Source organism: Schistocerca piceifrons, chromosome 1, assembly GCF_021461385.2.
Source record: "Schistocerca piceifrons isolate TAMUIC-IGC-003096 chromosome 1, iqSchPice1.1, whole genome shotgun sequence".
NCBI lineage: Eukaryota > Metazoa > Arthropoda > Insecta > Orthoptera > Acrididae > Schistocerca > Schistocerca piceifrons.
This window is the reverse complement of record NC_060138.1, coordinates 1,233,628,777-1,233,645,754: the sequence shown is the minus strand read 5'-3', so window position 1 is coordinate 1,233,645,754 and position 16,978 is coordinate 1,233,628,777. Positions and strand designations below refer to the sequence as shown.

Genomic DNA, 16,978 nt, shown 5'->3' with positions numbered 1-16,978 from the left:
TCTTCTTGAAGTCAGGATACTTCACCTGTCTCATATATCTCACATGTCAGTTGGAAGATTTTTGCCATGGCTTTTGTTACAAAGGCTGTCAGTAGGTCTTAGGACTCCTGTCTACTCCTGGCATCTTGTTTCAACTTAGATCTTTCTGTGCTCTGTCAAATTCTTCTTGCAGTATCATGTCTCCCAACCACTCTTCATCTAAATCCTCTTCCATTCTATAATACTGCCTGCAAGTTCATCTCCCTTGTACAGACCCTCCATATACTCCTTCCACCTTTCAGTTTTCTCTTCTTTGCTTTGAACTAGTTTTCCATCTGAGCTCTTGTTATTCATATTGTGGCTTTTCTTGTCTCCAAAGGCCTCTTTCATTTTCATGTAGGCAGTATTTATCTTTCACCTCATGATATATGCTTCTATATCCTTACCTTTGTCCTCTAGCCATTCCTGCTTAGCCATTGCACTCCCTGTCAGTTTCATTTTTTAGACTTTTGTACTCCCTTTTGCCTGCTTCATTTGCTGCATTTTTATATTGTCTCCTTTCATCAGTTAAATCCAATATCTCCTTTGTTATCCGAGGATCTCTACTAGGTCTTGATTTTTTTACCTGTTTGATCTTCTGCTGCCTTCACTGTTTCATCTCTTAACCTACCCATTGTCACATGCCTTTCCCTCAGTCTAGTCAGTCATTGCCTAATGCTCCCACTGAAACTTTCAATATGCTCTGGTTCTTTCAACTTATCCAGGTCCCATGCCCTTATTTTCCTACCTTGTTCCAGTTTCTTCAGTTTTAATCTACAATTTATAACCAATAAATTGTGGTCAGTGTCAACATCTGCCCCTGGAAATGTCTTACAGTTTAAAATCTGGTTATGAAATATCTATCTTATCATTATCTAATCAGTCTGAAACCTTCCAGTGTCTCCACGTCTCTTCCATGTACACAGCCCTCTTTCATTATTCTCAGATGAAGTGTTAGCGATGATTATAAACTTGTATTATTGTGCAGGGTGAGTGCTTCGTGTCTATCTTTGTTACAGTAATGCATTTGCTATGCTGTTCATAGTAGCTTATCTGCATTTCTGTTTTCTTATTCATTATTAAACCTACTCCTACATTGTCCCTAGTTGACTTTGCACTGAATTCACCAGATCAGAAGCCATATTCCTGCTACCACCAAACTTCACTAATTCCCACTACATCTAACTTTAACCTATCCATCTCCCTTTTTAAATTTTCTAATCTACCTGCCCGATTATGGAATCTAACATTCCATGCTCTAATACACAGATCAGTAGTTTTGTTTTTCCTGATGACAACATCCTCCTGAGTAGTCCCCACCCAGAGATCTGAATGAAGGATTATTTTACCGTGTAGTATTTTACCCAAGAGGATGCCATAATCATTTAACCATACAGTCGAGCTGCATGCCACCAAGAAAAGCTAAGGCTGTAGTTTCCCCTTGCTTTCAGTCATCCACAGTACCAGCACAGCAAGGCTATTTTTGTTGACATTACAAGGTCAGGTCAGTCAATCACTGTTGCCCCTTCAACTACTGAAAAGGCTACTGCCCTTCTTGTTGATGTTTTCGAGGCCAGGATAATATTGGGTGACAAGGGGGATGCTTCTGTGTGGTCTGGGGGTAGGAACATTGTTGTTTGACGGGGAGGAATGTATTGCTTGGGAGATCTGTTTGTGGACAAGGCCTGCAGGAGAGTTGCGGGAGAGGAAAGCACTGGTCAGGTTATTGGTGTAATTGTTGAGGGATTCGTCACTGGCCAGATACATTTGCCACGAATACCTAGGCTGTAGGGAAGGGAGCGTTTGATGTGGAATGGATGGCAGCTATCAAAGTGAAGGTACTGTTGTTTGTTTGTGGGTTTGATATGGACAGAGGTGTGGATGTGAGCTTCAACAAGATGAAGGTCAACATCCAGGAAGGTGGCTTGGGTTTTGGAGAAGGACCAGGTGAAATTCAGATTTGAAAAGGAGTTGAGGTTATGGAGGAAATTAAGGAGTGTTTCTTCACCATGAGTCCAGACCACAAAGATGTCATCTATAAACCTATACCAGGCCAGGGGAAGCAGCTGTTGGGTCTTCAGGAAAGCCTCCTCTATGCGGCCCATGAAGAGGTTGGCATAGGACGGAGCCATCCTGGTTCCCATGGCTGTTCCCCTGATTTGTTTGTAGGTCTGGCCTTCAAAAGTGAAGTAATTATGGGTGAGGATGAAGTTGGTAAGTGTGATAAGGAACGAGGTTTTTGGAAGATCTTCAGGTGGGCGTTGGGAGAGGTAGTGCTCAAGGGCAGAGAGACCATGGGTATGTGGGATGTTTGTGTAAATGGATGTAGCATCAATGGTGACAAGAAAGGTTTCAGGTGGGAGAGGAGTGGGAATGGATTTGAGGCGTTCTAGGAAGTGGTTTGTGTCTTTGATGTAGGATGGGAGTCTGCAGGTGTTAGGCTGGAGGTGTTGGTCTACCAGAGCTGAGATACGTTCTGTTGGGGCTTTGAAGCCTGCTACAATGAGCCGGCCAGGATGGTTCTCTTTGTGGATTTTGGGTAATAGGTAGAAGGTACGGCTACATGGCTCAGGTGAAGTGAGTAAGTCTATGGAAGCCGTTGTGAGGCCTTGTGAGGGACCTTGGATTTTTAGGATTTTCTACAGCTCAGTCCTTCTGCCACATACTCCACACGGTCAACAAATTACTCCGCCAAGGATATGACTTTCTCAAGTCAACCCCTGAAATGAGATCATCCCTTGACAAAATTCTCCCCACACTACCCAGAGTTGCCTTTCGTCGCCCCCCTAACCTCTGTAACATCCTTGTTAAGTCCTACAATATTCCCAGACTACCTTCTCTACCCAGCGGTTCCTACTCCTGTAACCAACCCCACTGCAAAACCTGCCCCACGCATCCCCCCACAACCACCTACTCCAGCCCCGCTACTGGTAAAACATACACAATTCAAGGCAGGGCCACGTGTGAAACTACACATGTCATTTATCAACTGATATGCCTGCACTGCACAGCCTTTCACATCGGTATGACAACAACTAAACTGAAACTTCCTGGCAGGTTAAAACTGTGTGCCCGACCGAGACTCGAACTCGGGACCTTTGCCTTTCGCGGGCAAGTGCTCTACCAACTGAGCTACCGAAGCACGACTCACACCCGGTACTCACAGCTTTACTTCTGCCAGTACCTCGTCTCCTACCTTCCAAACTTTACAGAAGCTCTCCTGCGAACCTTGCAGAACTAGCACTCCTGAAAGAAAGGATATTGCGGAGACATGGCTTAGCCACAGCCTGGGGGATGTTTCCAGAATGAGATTTTCACTCTGCAGCGGAGTGTGCGCTGATATGAAACTTCCTGGCAGATTAAACTGTGTGCCCGACTGAGACTCGAACTCGGGACCTTTGCCTTTCGCGGGCAAGTGCTCTACCAACTGAGCTACCGAAGCGCGACTCACACCCGGTACTCACAGCTTTACTTCTGCCAGTACCTCGTCTCCTACCTTCCAAACTTTACAGAAGCTCTCCTGCGAACCTTGCAGAACTAGCACTCCTGAAAGAAAGGATATTGCGGAGACATGGCTTAGCCACAGCCTGGGGGATGTTTCCAGAATGAGATTTTCACTCTGCAGCGGAGTGTGCGCTGATATGAAACTTCCTGGCAGATTAAAACTATGTGCCCGACCGAGACTCGAACTCGGGACCTTTGCCTTTCGCGGGCAAGTGCTCTACCAACTGAGCTACCGAAGCACGACTCACACCCGGTACTCACAGCTTTACTTCTGCCAGTACCTCGTCTCCTACCTTCCAAACTTTACAGAAGCTCTCCTGCGAACCTTGCAGAACTAGCACTCCTGAAAGAAAGGATATTGCGGAGACATGGCTTAGCCACAGCCTGGGGGATGTTTCCAGAATGAGATTTTCACTCTGCAGCGGAGTGTGCGCTGATATGAAACTTCCTGGCAGATTAAAACTGTGTGCCCGACCGAGACTCGAACTCGGGACCTTTGCCTTTCGCGGGCAAGTGCTCTACCAACTGAGCTACCGAAGCACGACTCACACCCGGTACTCACAGCTTTACTTCTGCCAGTACCTCGTCTCCTACCTTCCAAACTTTACAGAAGCTCTCCTGCGAACCTTGCAGAACTAGCACTCCTGAAAGAAAGGATATTGCGGAGACATGGCTTAGCCACAGCCTGGGGGATGTTTCCAGAATGAGATTTTCACTCTACAGCGGAGTGTGCGCTGATATGAAACTTCCTGGCAGATTAAAACTGTGTGCCCGACCGAGACTCGAACTCGGGACCTTTGCCTTTCGCGGGCAAGTGCTCTACCAACTGAGCTACCGAAGCACGACTCACACCCGGTACTCACAGCTTTACTTCTGCCAGTACCTCGTCTCCTACCTTCCAAACTTTACAGAAGTTGGTAGAGCACTTGCCCGCGAAAGGCAAAGGTCCCGAGTTCGAGTCTCGGTCGGGCACACAGTTTTAATCTGCCAGGAAGTTTCATATCAGCGCACACTCCGCTGCAGAGTGAAAATCTCATTCTGGAAACATCCCCCAGGCTGTGGCTAAGCCATGTCTCCGCAATATCCTTTCTTTCAGGAGTGCTAGTTCTGCAAGGTTCGCAGGAGAGCTTCTGTAAAGTTTGGAAGGTAGGAGACGAGGTACTGGCAGAAGTAAAGCTGTGAGTACTGGGTGTGAGTCGTGCTTCAGTGGCTCAGTTGGTAGAGCACTTGCCCGCGAAAGGCAAAGGTCCCGAGTTCGAGTCTCGGTCGGGCACACAGTTTTAATCTGCCAGGAAGTTTCATATCAGCGCACACTCCGCTGCAGAGTGAAAATCTCATTCTGGAAACATCCCCCAGGCTGTGGCTAAGCCATGTCTCCGCAATATCCTTTCTTTCAGGAGTGCTAGTTCTGCAAGGTTCGCAGGAGAGCTTCTGTAAAGTTTGGAAGGTAGGAGACGAGGTACTGGCAGAAGTAAAGCTGTGAGTACCGGGTGTGAGTCGTGCTTCGGTAGCTCAGTTGGTAGAGCACTTGCCCGCGAAAGGCAAAGGTCCCGAGTTCGAGTCTCGGTCGGGCACACAGTTTTAATCTGCCAGGAAGTTTCATATCAGCGCACACTCCGCTGCAGAGTGAAAATCTCATTCTGGAAACATCCCCCAGGCTGTGGCTAAGCCATGTCTCCGCAATATCCTTTCTTTCAGGAGTGCTAGTTCTGCAAGGTTCGCAGGAGAGCTTCTGTAAAGTTTGGAAGGTAGGAGACGAGGTACTGGCAGAAGTAAAGCTGTGAGTACCGGGTGTGAGTCGTGCTTCGGTAGCTCAGTTGGTAGAGCACTTGCCCGCGAAAGGCAAAGGTCCCGAGTTCGAGTCTCGGTCGGGCACACAGTTTTAATCTGCCAGGAAGTTTCATATCAGCGCACACTCCGCTGCAGAGTGAAAATCTCATTCTGGAAACATCCCCCAGGCTGTGGCTAAGCCATGTCTCCGCAATATCCTTTCTTTCAGGAATGCTAGTTCTGCAAGGTTCGCAGGAGAGCTTCTGTAAAGTTTGGAAGGTAGGAGACGAGGTACTGGCAGAAGTAAAGCTGTGAGTACCGGGTGTGAGTCGTGCTTCGGTAGCTCAGTTGGTAGAGCACTTGCCCGCGAAAGGCAAAGGTCCCGAGTTCGAGTCTCGGTCGGGCACACAGTTTTAATCTGCCAGGAAGTTTCATATCAGCGCACACTCCGCTGCAGAGTGAAAATCTCATTCCAACAACTAAACTGGCTGAACGCATGAACGGACACAGACGAACTGTCTGCCTAGGAGATGTCCAATACCCAGTGGCGGAGCATGCCATCCAGCATAATTCTAGGGACCTAGGAACCTGCTACACCGTATGTGCCATTTGGCTTCTCCCACCCAACACCAGTCCCTCTGAACTGCGGAGATGAGAACTTGCACTCCAACACATCCTTTCATCCCGCCATTCCCCTGGACTGAACCTACGTTAAACAACCTCACTCCCATTTACTCTTCAGTCTTCTCCTCTTTCCCATTCTTCTTTAGCCTTTCATGCATCTTTTCATCCTCCATAGTTGTGTTTATTTTTATACTATATACCTCTTTACTTCTGTATGCATCCTCTTTGGTTTGAAGCTGGCACAGTACTTACAGTAGAATATCTTTGGCTTCCCTCTGACAACCATGCCTCCATCCTTGCTACTCTCCCTGTTTTCCTTTCCCTGTTGCTTCATAACCTGGGTTGTGAGTAATTTAATCCACTTTCCCTTCTTCCCTTTCTTTCTCCTCTCCTCCCTGATGAAGGAACGTTTGTTCCGAAAGCTAGGAACGTAAATTTTCGGTTCTGTTTTTTGTGTATCTATCGGCTGTACTGAGCTGAGGTAAGTACTGGCCAGCCCCTCTATCTCTTTGTTAGTATTTGTTTCACATCTTTATATGAGATTTTCCACAAAATGCTTAAAGTCATATCTCACGAACAGGAAACAGAGGGTAGCAGTACGAGAGACCAGTGAATTAAGCTGTCAGTCGTCATCTGATTGGGAAGTACATAATTATGTGTAGTGTCCCACAAGTAGCTGTCATAGGGCCATAACTTTTTCTTGTGTGCATAAATGACCTCTCATCAGATACACTGACAGCCGAAGAGTTTTCTTTGCTTGCAGATGATGTAAGTATTGCAGTAAATAACAAGTCAAGCACAGTTTAAAAAAAGGACTGCTAATGACGTTTTCCTAGACATCAATAAATGACTTATGGCCAAATCACTTGTAATTAAACTTTCAAAAGTCTCACTACATGCAGTTCCACTCAGCATATGCATAAAGTGTGAAGAAGCGCAGATAGGAGAGGTCTCGCAGTGTTAAAGTGCCTGGGGATATAACCTGAGAGGGGTAAAAGGAAAAAAAATAGTGTTCCTTAACGTTAACACTAAAGTGCATATATTTTCCCATAATCTGACTCATTCCACATCAGTTGAGTAAAAGAACTGTTCAAATGTTCTTTGGAACATGTAACTAATTAAGTTGGAAAAAGTATACCGCAGAACTGCTGAAATGCCTAAACAAATCCTTATTTGCAATGTCAAAGTTATCAGACATAGGTGACATAAAAATAGAAAAGCTCACATATGGAGCTTACTTTCATTCCATAATTTTGGGCTCACACTTCAAGTAATATATTCCAGTAAACAGCTCATTTCACAAAATGTATACTAGGAATGAGAACTTTTTTTGCCCAAAAAGGGATCCACTATTCAGAAACACACACCTTCAATAACTTGCTAAGAACCATAAAAAGTTTTGTTACAAATAAGTTTCAGTTTAAGAGCGCCCCGAAAACTTACTTGTGACCAACTCCTTCTATTCCATTGACTAATTTTGAAGTGGAACCAGTTGTTGTACTGCATGTATGTATTATTATTACTATATTTTTATCAATATCACATAATAATGTTCCACATTCACGCATGTTTCCTCAGTACAGATCCATGGAATGAAGAATTAATTTAGTCTGGTACCAGACCCTTGCCCAAGAATACATCAGTATAAATGTAAAATACTCATAACACAAGACATAATCTTCCTAGAAAACCTCTTTGTATGCTTTTGTAATTGGATAGATAAAAAATCTACTTACCAAGTGGTGGCCTGAGGACACATGTATAAAAAAAAGTTTTTACTTATACAAGCTTTCGGATCCAGTGACTCCTTCTTCAGACAGAAAGGTTGAAGGGGAAGGAATAGGGGTGTAGGAATAGGACTGGAGAGGCTTAGGAAAAGGGGTGGAGTTCAAAAACGTCACCCAGAATCCAAGTCAGGGGGACTTATCAGATGAGACGAGTAGAAGAGACTGATTGTTGGGGACTTGTCTATTGATGAAATCAGTCTATTGAGAAGAATTTTTAATTTAGTTTCTTATTCTCATTGGCGTTCCCTATAAGCTGTTTATTATTCTTGATTGTTTGCTTTATTGTTATTACTAAAAACTGTGGCAGAATATTTGTGAACTTATAGTTATTAGTTATAATAATTGGCTAAATTATTAACTGTGATAATGAATTTTAATTTTGCAGAACCAGTTAGTTTTGATGTGGTGGAGAAGACTGCCACTGCTCGACGTGGTGATCAGGTAATGTTACAGTGTGATGTCAGAGGAGACCATCCTATTCAGGTTGACTGGCTCTTCAATGGACAACGGTTGCATCACAGTTACAGGTAAGTAATTCTCTTTTATCCAAATATTGTGAGTCTTACAGATGGATCAAAGTCAATAAATCCTGGTGCAGACACAAATGAATGCTTGGCATGAACTGCCATAAAAGTAATAGAAGGGCACAAAAAGTTCAGTGAAGCTAAATTTCATAATTTGTGCTATTTATGGTGTAATTCATATACAATATTACTTTCACTATCTTGTCACTGTTACTGCCACAAATCTTGAAGACCACATTTAAAGTTGTTGTGCAGTCCAGTCTTGAGTCATTCAAGAATGTTGTTGAGTCCTCTTGAAGTTAAAAGAATTTGGAGACCAGCTGATTGTAAGGGATCATAAAAATAACATGGAGGTATAGATTCAGTCAATTTCTCCATGTTCCAGTCTTAAGTCTAATGAGGAAGAGAGCTGGTGCCATGTAGTAGCTTCTTTTGTGAACACTATACTGGTTTGCAGAGCATATTTTTTAATTGTGGACAGTGGTTGCCCAAATGGATTGTGTATGTTTCATAATTGACTGCATTTGTGGTCTGTTTAGAGGTTCAATGGTTAAATATATGATGATTGTCATCAGCCTGAGGATATGCCAAATTGTCACCAAACTGTGGAAGATGACAGACTGTTGATAGTTGAGTAACATATCAGGAAAAATATTGATCTTCCCAGTACCATCCATCTGATTTGACCCATGATGTTATCAAAATGATGATCATAAATCACTCATCAAAATTCAGCACACCTAAAATTCATGCCATAACAAAAACTATAGTTACTTTCATGACATCACATTCTTTGGCTTCATCAACTCATAACCAAACCAGCACCTTTCAGCCTAACCTCTATCTCAGGCTATGCTACAGATCATTTTACCCCATACCTACTTTTCAAAAAATAATATGGAAGCAAAATAAATATTGTCAGTGTTCTGTTCTGTCTCTGCACATGTGACATCACTCACATCATCTTTATACATGGGTTAGTATCATTGTCTGATAGCAATAGCTTCACTGGGTTTGGTGATGAGTATCTGCTAACAGGTGAAAGACAGGGGAGCAACTGATTACTTAATTTAATAGTGATGAGATGAACAACATTTCCCTCATTATCACATATAAGCTGTGCCAGCAAACATCCACACATACCTATACTCTGTAGATTTCCATAAACTGTGTGGAAGATGCAGGGTTGGTTTAAGGACAAAGTGACACTAGCAGCCACCTGGGGTACGTAGTTGAGAGGGTTGTCAGAGATGCCTAAGTGAAAAATAATAAATAGCAAAAACTGACAAGTGACATGGGTGAACCTATACAACAATACTCATAGAAGCAAAAATGTTCTAGTAAATATCAGGCTGTAACTGATCCATTTGTGAGATAACTGTGAATGTGTGGTTACAAACTTACGTGTGAAATATTTTCCAGGTTAGTACAAATTTATATGAAATCTAAACTTCTTCATTAAGTTCCATCTACATGATCTCACATTTCACCCATGGCCTACCTTAACAAGAAATACAATACTACTTCAACACGTTATGTGTTAAAAGTAAAATTTATGTATACTTGTACCTGTTAAACAAGGTTTTCCAGCTGTCATTCTCACACTCGGATGCAACATTGCACTTGTCCGAGCAGTAAGTTACAAATTCATTCAAACACTCCCCAAATCATGTCATGAATGTTGACAAGATTGTACAAATTGCTGCTCCAGTTCTTTGGCCATATCAATGGGAGTGCTGTATACTTCACTTCTGAGGTGATGTTAAACTGAAAAATTCAAAGGATTGAGGTCAGCTGACCTTGGAGGACAAGCTGCAGGCTGTGTTTGACCTATCCATCTTGGACAATATTGGTGTGTTAGATGTTATCTTACATCAGGAGAAAAATTTGCCCATATCCCACAATGCATGTACTATATTCCCAAAAGTTGTGCAAGGTGGTAGTGGTTGTTGTTATTGTTATAGTTGTTGTCTTCAGTCCACAGACTAGTTTGATGCAGCTGTCCACATTAGTCTTTTCTGTGGAAATCTCTTATACTGCAACCTTCATTTCATTTGGACCTGCTGACTCTATTCATCCCTTAGCCTCCTTCAACAGTTTTTACCCCCCCCCCCCCCCCCTTCTCTCCTTTATTAAATTGATAATTTCTTGCTCCCTAACAATATGTCCTATCAACTGATCCGTTCTTTTATTCAAGTTGTCCCGTAAATTTCTTTTTTCTGTACTTCTATTCAGTGTATCCTCATTAGTTACTTGATCTACCCATTTAATTTTAAACTTAGCATCTCATTTTAAAAATTTTAATCCTCTTCTTGTCTAAACTGCTTGTCATCTATGTTTCACGTCTATACAAAGTTGCATTTCTAACTGGATTTAAATTTTTATTAGATGTTAACAAAATCCCCCCTTCCATAAATGTTTTTACTACAATAGCTAGTCCCCATTTTATATCCTTTCTGTTTCAGCCATCATTAATCATTTTGCTGCCCAAACAGCAAAAATTATCTACTATTTTTAGTGTCTTGTTTCATTTGTAATTCCCTGAGCATCATCTGATTTAATTCAACTACAGGATGGTGCAAAATAGGTGTTAGAAAGTTTTTGTGTCCTACAACATAACTTGGACAGACAACCCTAATTTAATACAGACAATTTTCAAAGTGATTTCCTTCTGCAACAATGTGTTGTGTAGAGACTTTAACTGAATTCTGTAATGACTTTCTGAACAACATTATTTTAGACTGCGTGAATCTCTCTGGAAATTGGACTACCAACATCCTGGAGTGCTGCAGATTCATCTTTGAAGACTCTGTTCTTCAGGTAATCCCATTAGAAATAACCATAAAGGCTGAATGCAGGACTATAGGGAGCCACTCCACATCACTTCCAGTGAATGCTAAGGTGTTCAGGACAACAGTCTGAACTTTAAATCTTTCCTGACAGAATTCTAAGACCTCCACAGTGTGGTGTGGATGTGCTCCACACTGCCTGAACCGGTAGCTTCAGAACATTCGGCCATGTTGTACAGCCAGTATAAATTTGTGTTCCAGTACCTGCCTGTCAATAAAAAATAGTTCCAATAATGCATTGTGCACTGATTGTGCACCAAACATTGATTTTTTTCTCTTTTTTTAGTAGCTTGAACATGTGGACTGTCAGTAACCTCAGTAACCCAGTAGTGCCATTTCTGTTTGTTGACATACCCATGAAGATCAAAGTGTGCATCATCATTAAACCAGGTCTGATCCAAAATGACTGTTCCATTTTCAAACGCCTTAGGCTTCTTATTTCCAAAATAATATCAGAACACCACATCCCTATCCTTCAACAGTTATTAGCACTGAATTTTTTAGGGGAAAAGATTAAGTTTCTCTTTCATTGTCCTCTGGAGAGACCGTCATGACATCTCATGTTACTGTGCTACATGTCTTGATGTAGTGAGATTGTCATGTATAGGGTCCTCGCTCGCTCCACACTCTTCAAGGCTAAAACTGAGGCTGGTCATCCTATGTGGCCCTTCCTGGAATTGTGTAGGTCTCCAGTCTTTTCAAATAAATCATCAACCTGTTAAAAAACAGGGAAAACATTACACAAAATCTGTATCAGAGGATGCCTGAATTTTGTTGCAACTTTTGACTTCAATTCTGTACAGTAATGTCATTGAGAAGTGGTCATTCAGGGAGGTGCTATTCTTGGACCAGTGTGCTGTTGAATATGCATCTCACCACAAAGATACATCCAGAATTTGCATGAAATGTCTTTATGAGCAACAAACACTGTTCCAGTGTTAGTGCTTCCATTCTGAAATGGAAACTGAGACATCGGTGGGAGAGTTATAGAATTTTTATAACCATATTACAGCAATATCACAAGTTGAATCATTTATGGCGTACTATCAACCACAGTAGAGAAATATTTTCTAACACCTTTTTCTCTCCACCCTGTTTATTCCATTACCCTTGTTTTACTTCTGTTTCTGTTTGTCTTATAACCTGTTTCCAAGAAATGTTCTGTTTCATTCAACTGATCTTAGAAGTTTTTTGCCATGTCTGACTGAACTGAAATGTCACTAGCAAAATTCAATTTTTTTGTTCTTCTCCATGAACTTTGATTCCTTTTCCAAATTTCTCCATGGTTTCCTTTAATGCTTTCCCAATGTACAGACTGAAAAACATGTGGGATAAGCTATAATCCTACATCACTCCCTTCTCAACCACTGCTTCACTTTCATGCGCTCAATTCTTATGAGTGCAATCTGATTTCTGTACAAGCCGAAGATAACTTTTCACTGCCTGTACTTTACTTGTGCTACCTTCACAATTTCAACGAGATTATTCCAATCAATAGCTTCCTCTAAGTCAACAAATGCTTTTAAGGTAGGTTTGCATTTTTTTAATCTTTCTTGTAAGCTACATCATGCAGTCAGTATTTACCTCATATATAGCCCTATATTTCTCACAGACCCAAGCTGATCTTCGCTGAGGTCAGTTTCCACCAACTTTTCCATTGTTCTGCAAATAACCTATCTCATTAAACTGATGGTTTAGTAATTATCATATTATTCAGCACCTTTCACCTTTGGAATTATTACAGTCTTCTTCATGTTGGAAGGTACTTCACCTGTCTTGTGTATCATGCACACCCTGTAGAATATGTTTGTCATGACTGGCTCTCCTAAGTATCTCAATAATTCAGGGGATATGTTGTCTATTCCAGTGGCCTTTCTCTCTCTGTAACATCATCTTTATGTTTATTTCCCTTATATAGACTCACTATGTATTCCTCACATCTTTCAGCCTTTCCTTCTTTCCATGGTACTGCCTTATTGTGTGAGCTATTGAGATGCATACAACTACTTCTTTTCTTCCAAAGATGTATTTAATTTTGTGAAATTTGAACCTAATTAGATGAAATCTTAATGGAAAAGTTTGCAGTTCAAATAATTTTGTACTGACTCAGACACTATCTCATACTGAAATCATTGGCAGTGTGTAATCACAAATTCAGAGCTATTTCACAAGCACCTTGTTTACCGCAATGTTTTTGCTTTTGCACACTTTTGCAGTGTCAATTTTTTGCCACCCTGCCTACATAGCAACAAAATTTTTCAACTAATAGCTTTTAAAACTCTCAGGAATTACTTTAAATGGAAAAGAATTAATAGCTCACATAATATTTAACATTGGAACAAGATACAGGAATTTATTTCACTTATAGAGGACTCTGTGGTACTTATTGTAAACAAAAAGGCAACACCCTTCACAATTTTTTTTTTCAATGTCATATCCAAGAGCTGAAGGAAAGGCAACTTATGTTGGAGGGAAACATTGGAGAGGGGAGGGGGATATTAGTGCAAACACTATGCTGCTTGTGAGAAAAATGCCCAATGTCCTCCAACCAACTCTGGGCAGAGAGTACTTTTTACTGTCTTCATCATTACCATCCTCAACAATTTCACATTCACTGCTACATAATACATGCATTGCCTTGCATAATAGCCTTAAGCTACAAATATTCTTGGTGTTCCTGCTTAATTTCTGACATTATTTACTCACTTTTCATTAGGTATTTTTTTATGTCTTCAAATTCTGCAAAGAATTTTCTTGGTTCCTCTACCTTTCATGACGTATTCTCCATCCTTCAGGGTCTCTTCACTATTGATCTATGGAATGAAAAGTAACCTATCTATCAGTGAGTTACATTGATTATACATTGATTATCTGAATGTTATTACAATGAACATTATGACCTACTTTTCTGTTAACCCGTATGTCATCACTGGTTCCCCATTTTAAAAATCTGGAAACTTTTTCTAATGCTGCTGCAAGCAGTTTTGATGAAATGGATGGTCTATTGTTTCCTGGTGGGCAGGTTCCACCCATCCTGGATCTGCAGAACAATCTCCGCCCACCACGGGTCTATGTTTTATACCATGGTGTCTGCCACAAACTTCTGTGGTGCCATTGAAACCAACTTCCCGTCCACTATCAAGATCAATAGCCAACCACTTCTCTGCTTCTGAAGGACTGTCTTGACCCGAGGTGACCTGAACATCTCACATTAAGCCTCACCTTGCCTCAGCATTCCACAGCAATGCCAATGGATGTCAACCTGCTGCCTTCCCAGGTGGCAGCTCCTCCGGACCATGCATTAACCTCTTCTTCTTCCCTAGAATTCACAGCTTGGTGTTGGAAGGGGAGGGGGGGACAGGCGTGTAGTGGTCACACCTGCTGCTACCATGGAATCTGGTTAGCTGGTACAAATGACCATCAGCTAGTATGCCGCCACTACTCAAATGGCACTACTCCTCAGGTGCACCCTCTTATGGGACCATGCTAGACTTCAACATACAAGGTTGCCCAGAGCTGGCCTAAGTCAGTGTTGTGAGAAGTGGAGTTTGCACCTATGTGTTACCATATTGGCTATGGCATAATTTTGGTGGACCCTGTTTGTCATGGATGGAACTCTGATACAACTACAACAGAACTTTACTTGAGAATATGGACTGAAGATATTTGGCACTGTTCCTAATAGCATTTTGTTTTTATATCTTTCAACATTCTGTTGTCCGTGTTTATAGATTGCCATCTGTCATTAGTTATGTGATACAGTGAGCAGTTTCTTCTGCCCATGCACTTGACACTGGTTTGGAGGGTATAGCTGTAGATGTAGTTACCAAGTCACCTGACCCCTTAACTGATGAAATGTGGTGTAGACCTTTCAGTGTGACATACAGGGTGTTACAAAAAGGTACGGCCAAACTTTCAGGAAACATTCCTCACACACAAATAAAGAAAAGATGTTATGTGGACATGTGTCCGGAAACACTTAATTTCCATGTTAAAGCTCATTTTAGTTTCGTCAGTATTTACTGTACTTCCTCGATTCACCGCCAGTTGGCCCAATTGAAGGAAGGTAATGTTGACTTCGGTGCTTGTGTTGACATGCGACTCATTGCTCTACAGTACTAGCATCAAGCACATCAGTACGTAGCATCAACAGGTTAGTGTTCATCACGAACGTGGTTTTGAAATCAGTGCAATGTTTACAAATGAGGGGTTGGCAGATGCCCATTTGATGTATGGATTAGCACGGGGCAATAGCCGTGGCGTGGTACGTTTGTATCTAGACAGATTTCCAGAAGGAGGGTGTCCCGACAGGAAGATGTTCGAAGCAACTGATTGGCGTCTTAGGGAGCACGGAACATTCCAGCCTATGACTCGTGACTGGGGAAGACCTAGAACGACAAGGACACCTGCAATGGATGAGGCAATTCTTCGTGCAGTTGACGATAACCCTAATGTCAGCGTCAGAGAAGTTGCTGCTGTACAAGGTAACGTTGACCACGTCACTGTATGGAGGGTGCTATGGGAGAACCAGTTGTTTCCGTACCATGTACAGCATGTGCAGGCACTATCAGCAGCTGATTGACCTCCACAGGTACACTTCTGCAAATGGTTCATCCAACAATGTGTCAATCCTCATTTCAGTGCAAATGTTCTCTTTACGGATGAGGCTTCATTCCAACGTGATCAAATTGTAAATTTTCACAATCAACATTTGTGGACTGACGAGAATCCGCACGCAATTGCGCAATCACGTCATCAACACAGATTTTCTGTGAACATTTGGGCAGGCACTGTTGGTGATGTCTTGATTGGGCCCCATGTTCTTCCACCTACGGTCAATGGAGCACGTTATCATGATTTCATACGGGATACTGTACCTGTGCTGCTAGAACATGTGCCTTACAAGTACGACACAACATGTGGTTCATGCACGATGGAGCTCCTGCACATTTCAGTTGAAATGTTCGTACACTTCTCAACAACAGATTCGGTGACCGATGGATTGGTAGAGGTGGACCAATTCCATGGCCTCCACGCTCTCCTGACCTCAACCCTCTTGACTTTCATTTATGGGGGCATTTGAAAGCTCTTGTCTACACAACCCCGGTACCAAATGTAGAGACTCTTCGTGCTCGTATTGTGGACGGCTGTGATACAATACGCCATTCTCCAGGGCTGCATCAGCGCATCAGGGATTCCATGCGATGGAGGGTGGATGCATGTATCCTCACTAACGGAGGACATTTTGAACATTTCCTGTAACAAAGTGTTTGAAGTCACACTGGTATGTTCTGCTGCTGTGTGTTTCCATTCCATGATTAATGTGATTTGAAGAGAAGTAATAAAAGGAGCTCTACCATGGAAAGTAAGCGTTTCCGGACACATGTCCACATAACATATTTTCTTTCTTTGTGTGTGAGGAATGTTTCCTGAAAGTTTGGCCGTACCTTTTTGTAACACCCTGTATATTACAAGCTGACATTATCAAATTTTAATTTTACAATTTCTACATGATATGCTGTACAGGAGCTGTAGTACTAATAAAATTTCTAATGCTCTGTTAACAGGTTAAGTGTGTCAGAAATCAAGACGGACAGAGGTATTTCATCAAAACTGATCATAAGCAAATCTAACAGAGAGGACTCTGGTCTGTACATCTGTCAGGCAGGCAATGTCTTTGGTCACAGTGAGCTGTTAATTCATTTGGCTGTACAAGGTAGGACAGTGTGCACATGTTTTACTAATATTTGGAGGATGTATTTTGTTTGGAAATAGTATTACCTGCTTAGGAATGTTCTTTGTTCATTATTCTATGATAGTTGACTGCATTGTCTTGTATTTTATTATATATCTCTGTCATCATACACTAAGTCTTATACTAAAGTTGTAGGCAAGGGGTAAT

The 16,978-nt window shown here is 41.9% G+C and overlaps 1 protein-coding gene across 1 annotated transcript in view; it reads left to right on the top strand.

Annotated features, from left to right (window-relative positions):
• The window catches only part of LOC124780139 (Down syndrome cell adhesion molecule-like protein Dscam2), a 513,871-nt gene that overhangs the window by 275,741 nt on the left and 221,152 nt on the right, over nucleotides 1–16,978 (top strand). Inside the window, exons 14-15 of the mRNA XM_047253759.1 lie at nucleotides 8,089–8,230; nucleotides 16,644–16,792. Of these exons, the coding sequence (XP_047109715.1) occupies nucleotides 8,089–8,230; nucleotides 16,644–16,792 (291 nt within the window). The remainder of the gene's footprint in view (nucleotides 1–8,088; nucleotides 8,231–16,643; nucleotides 16,793–16,978) is intronic.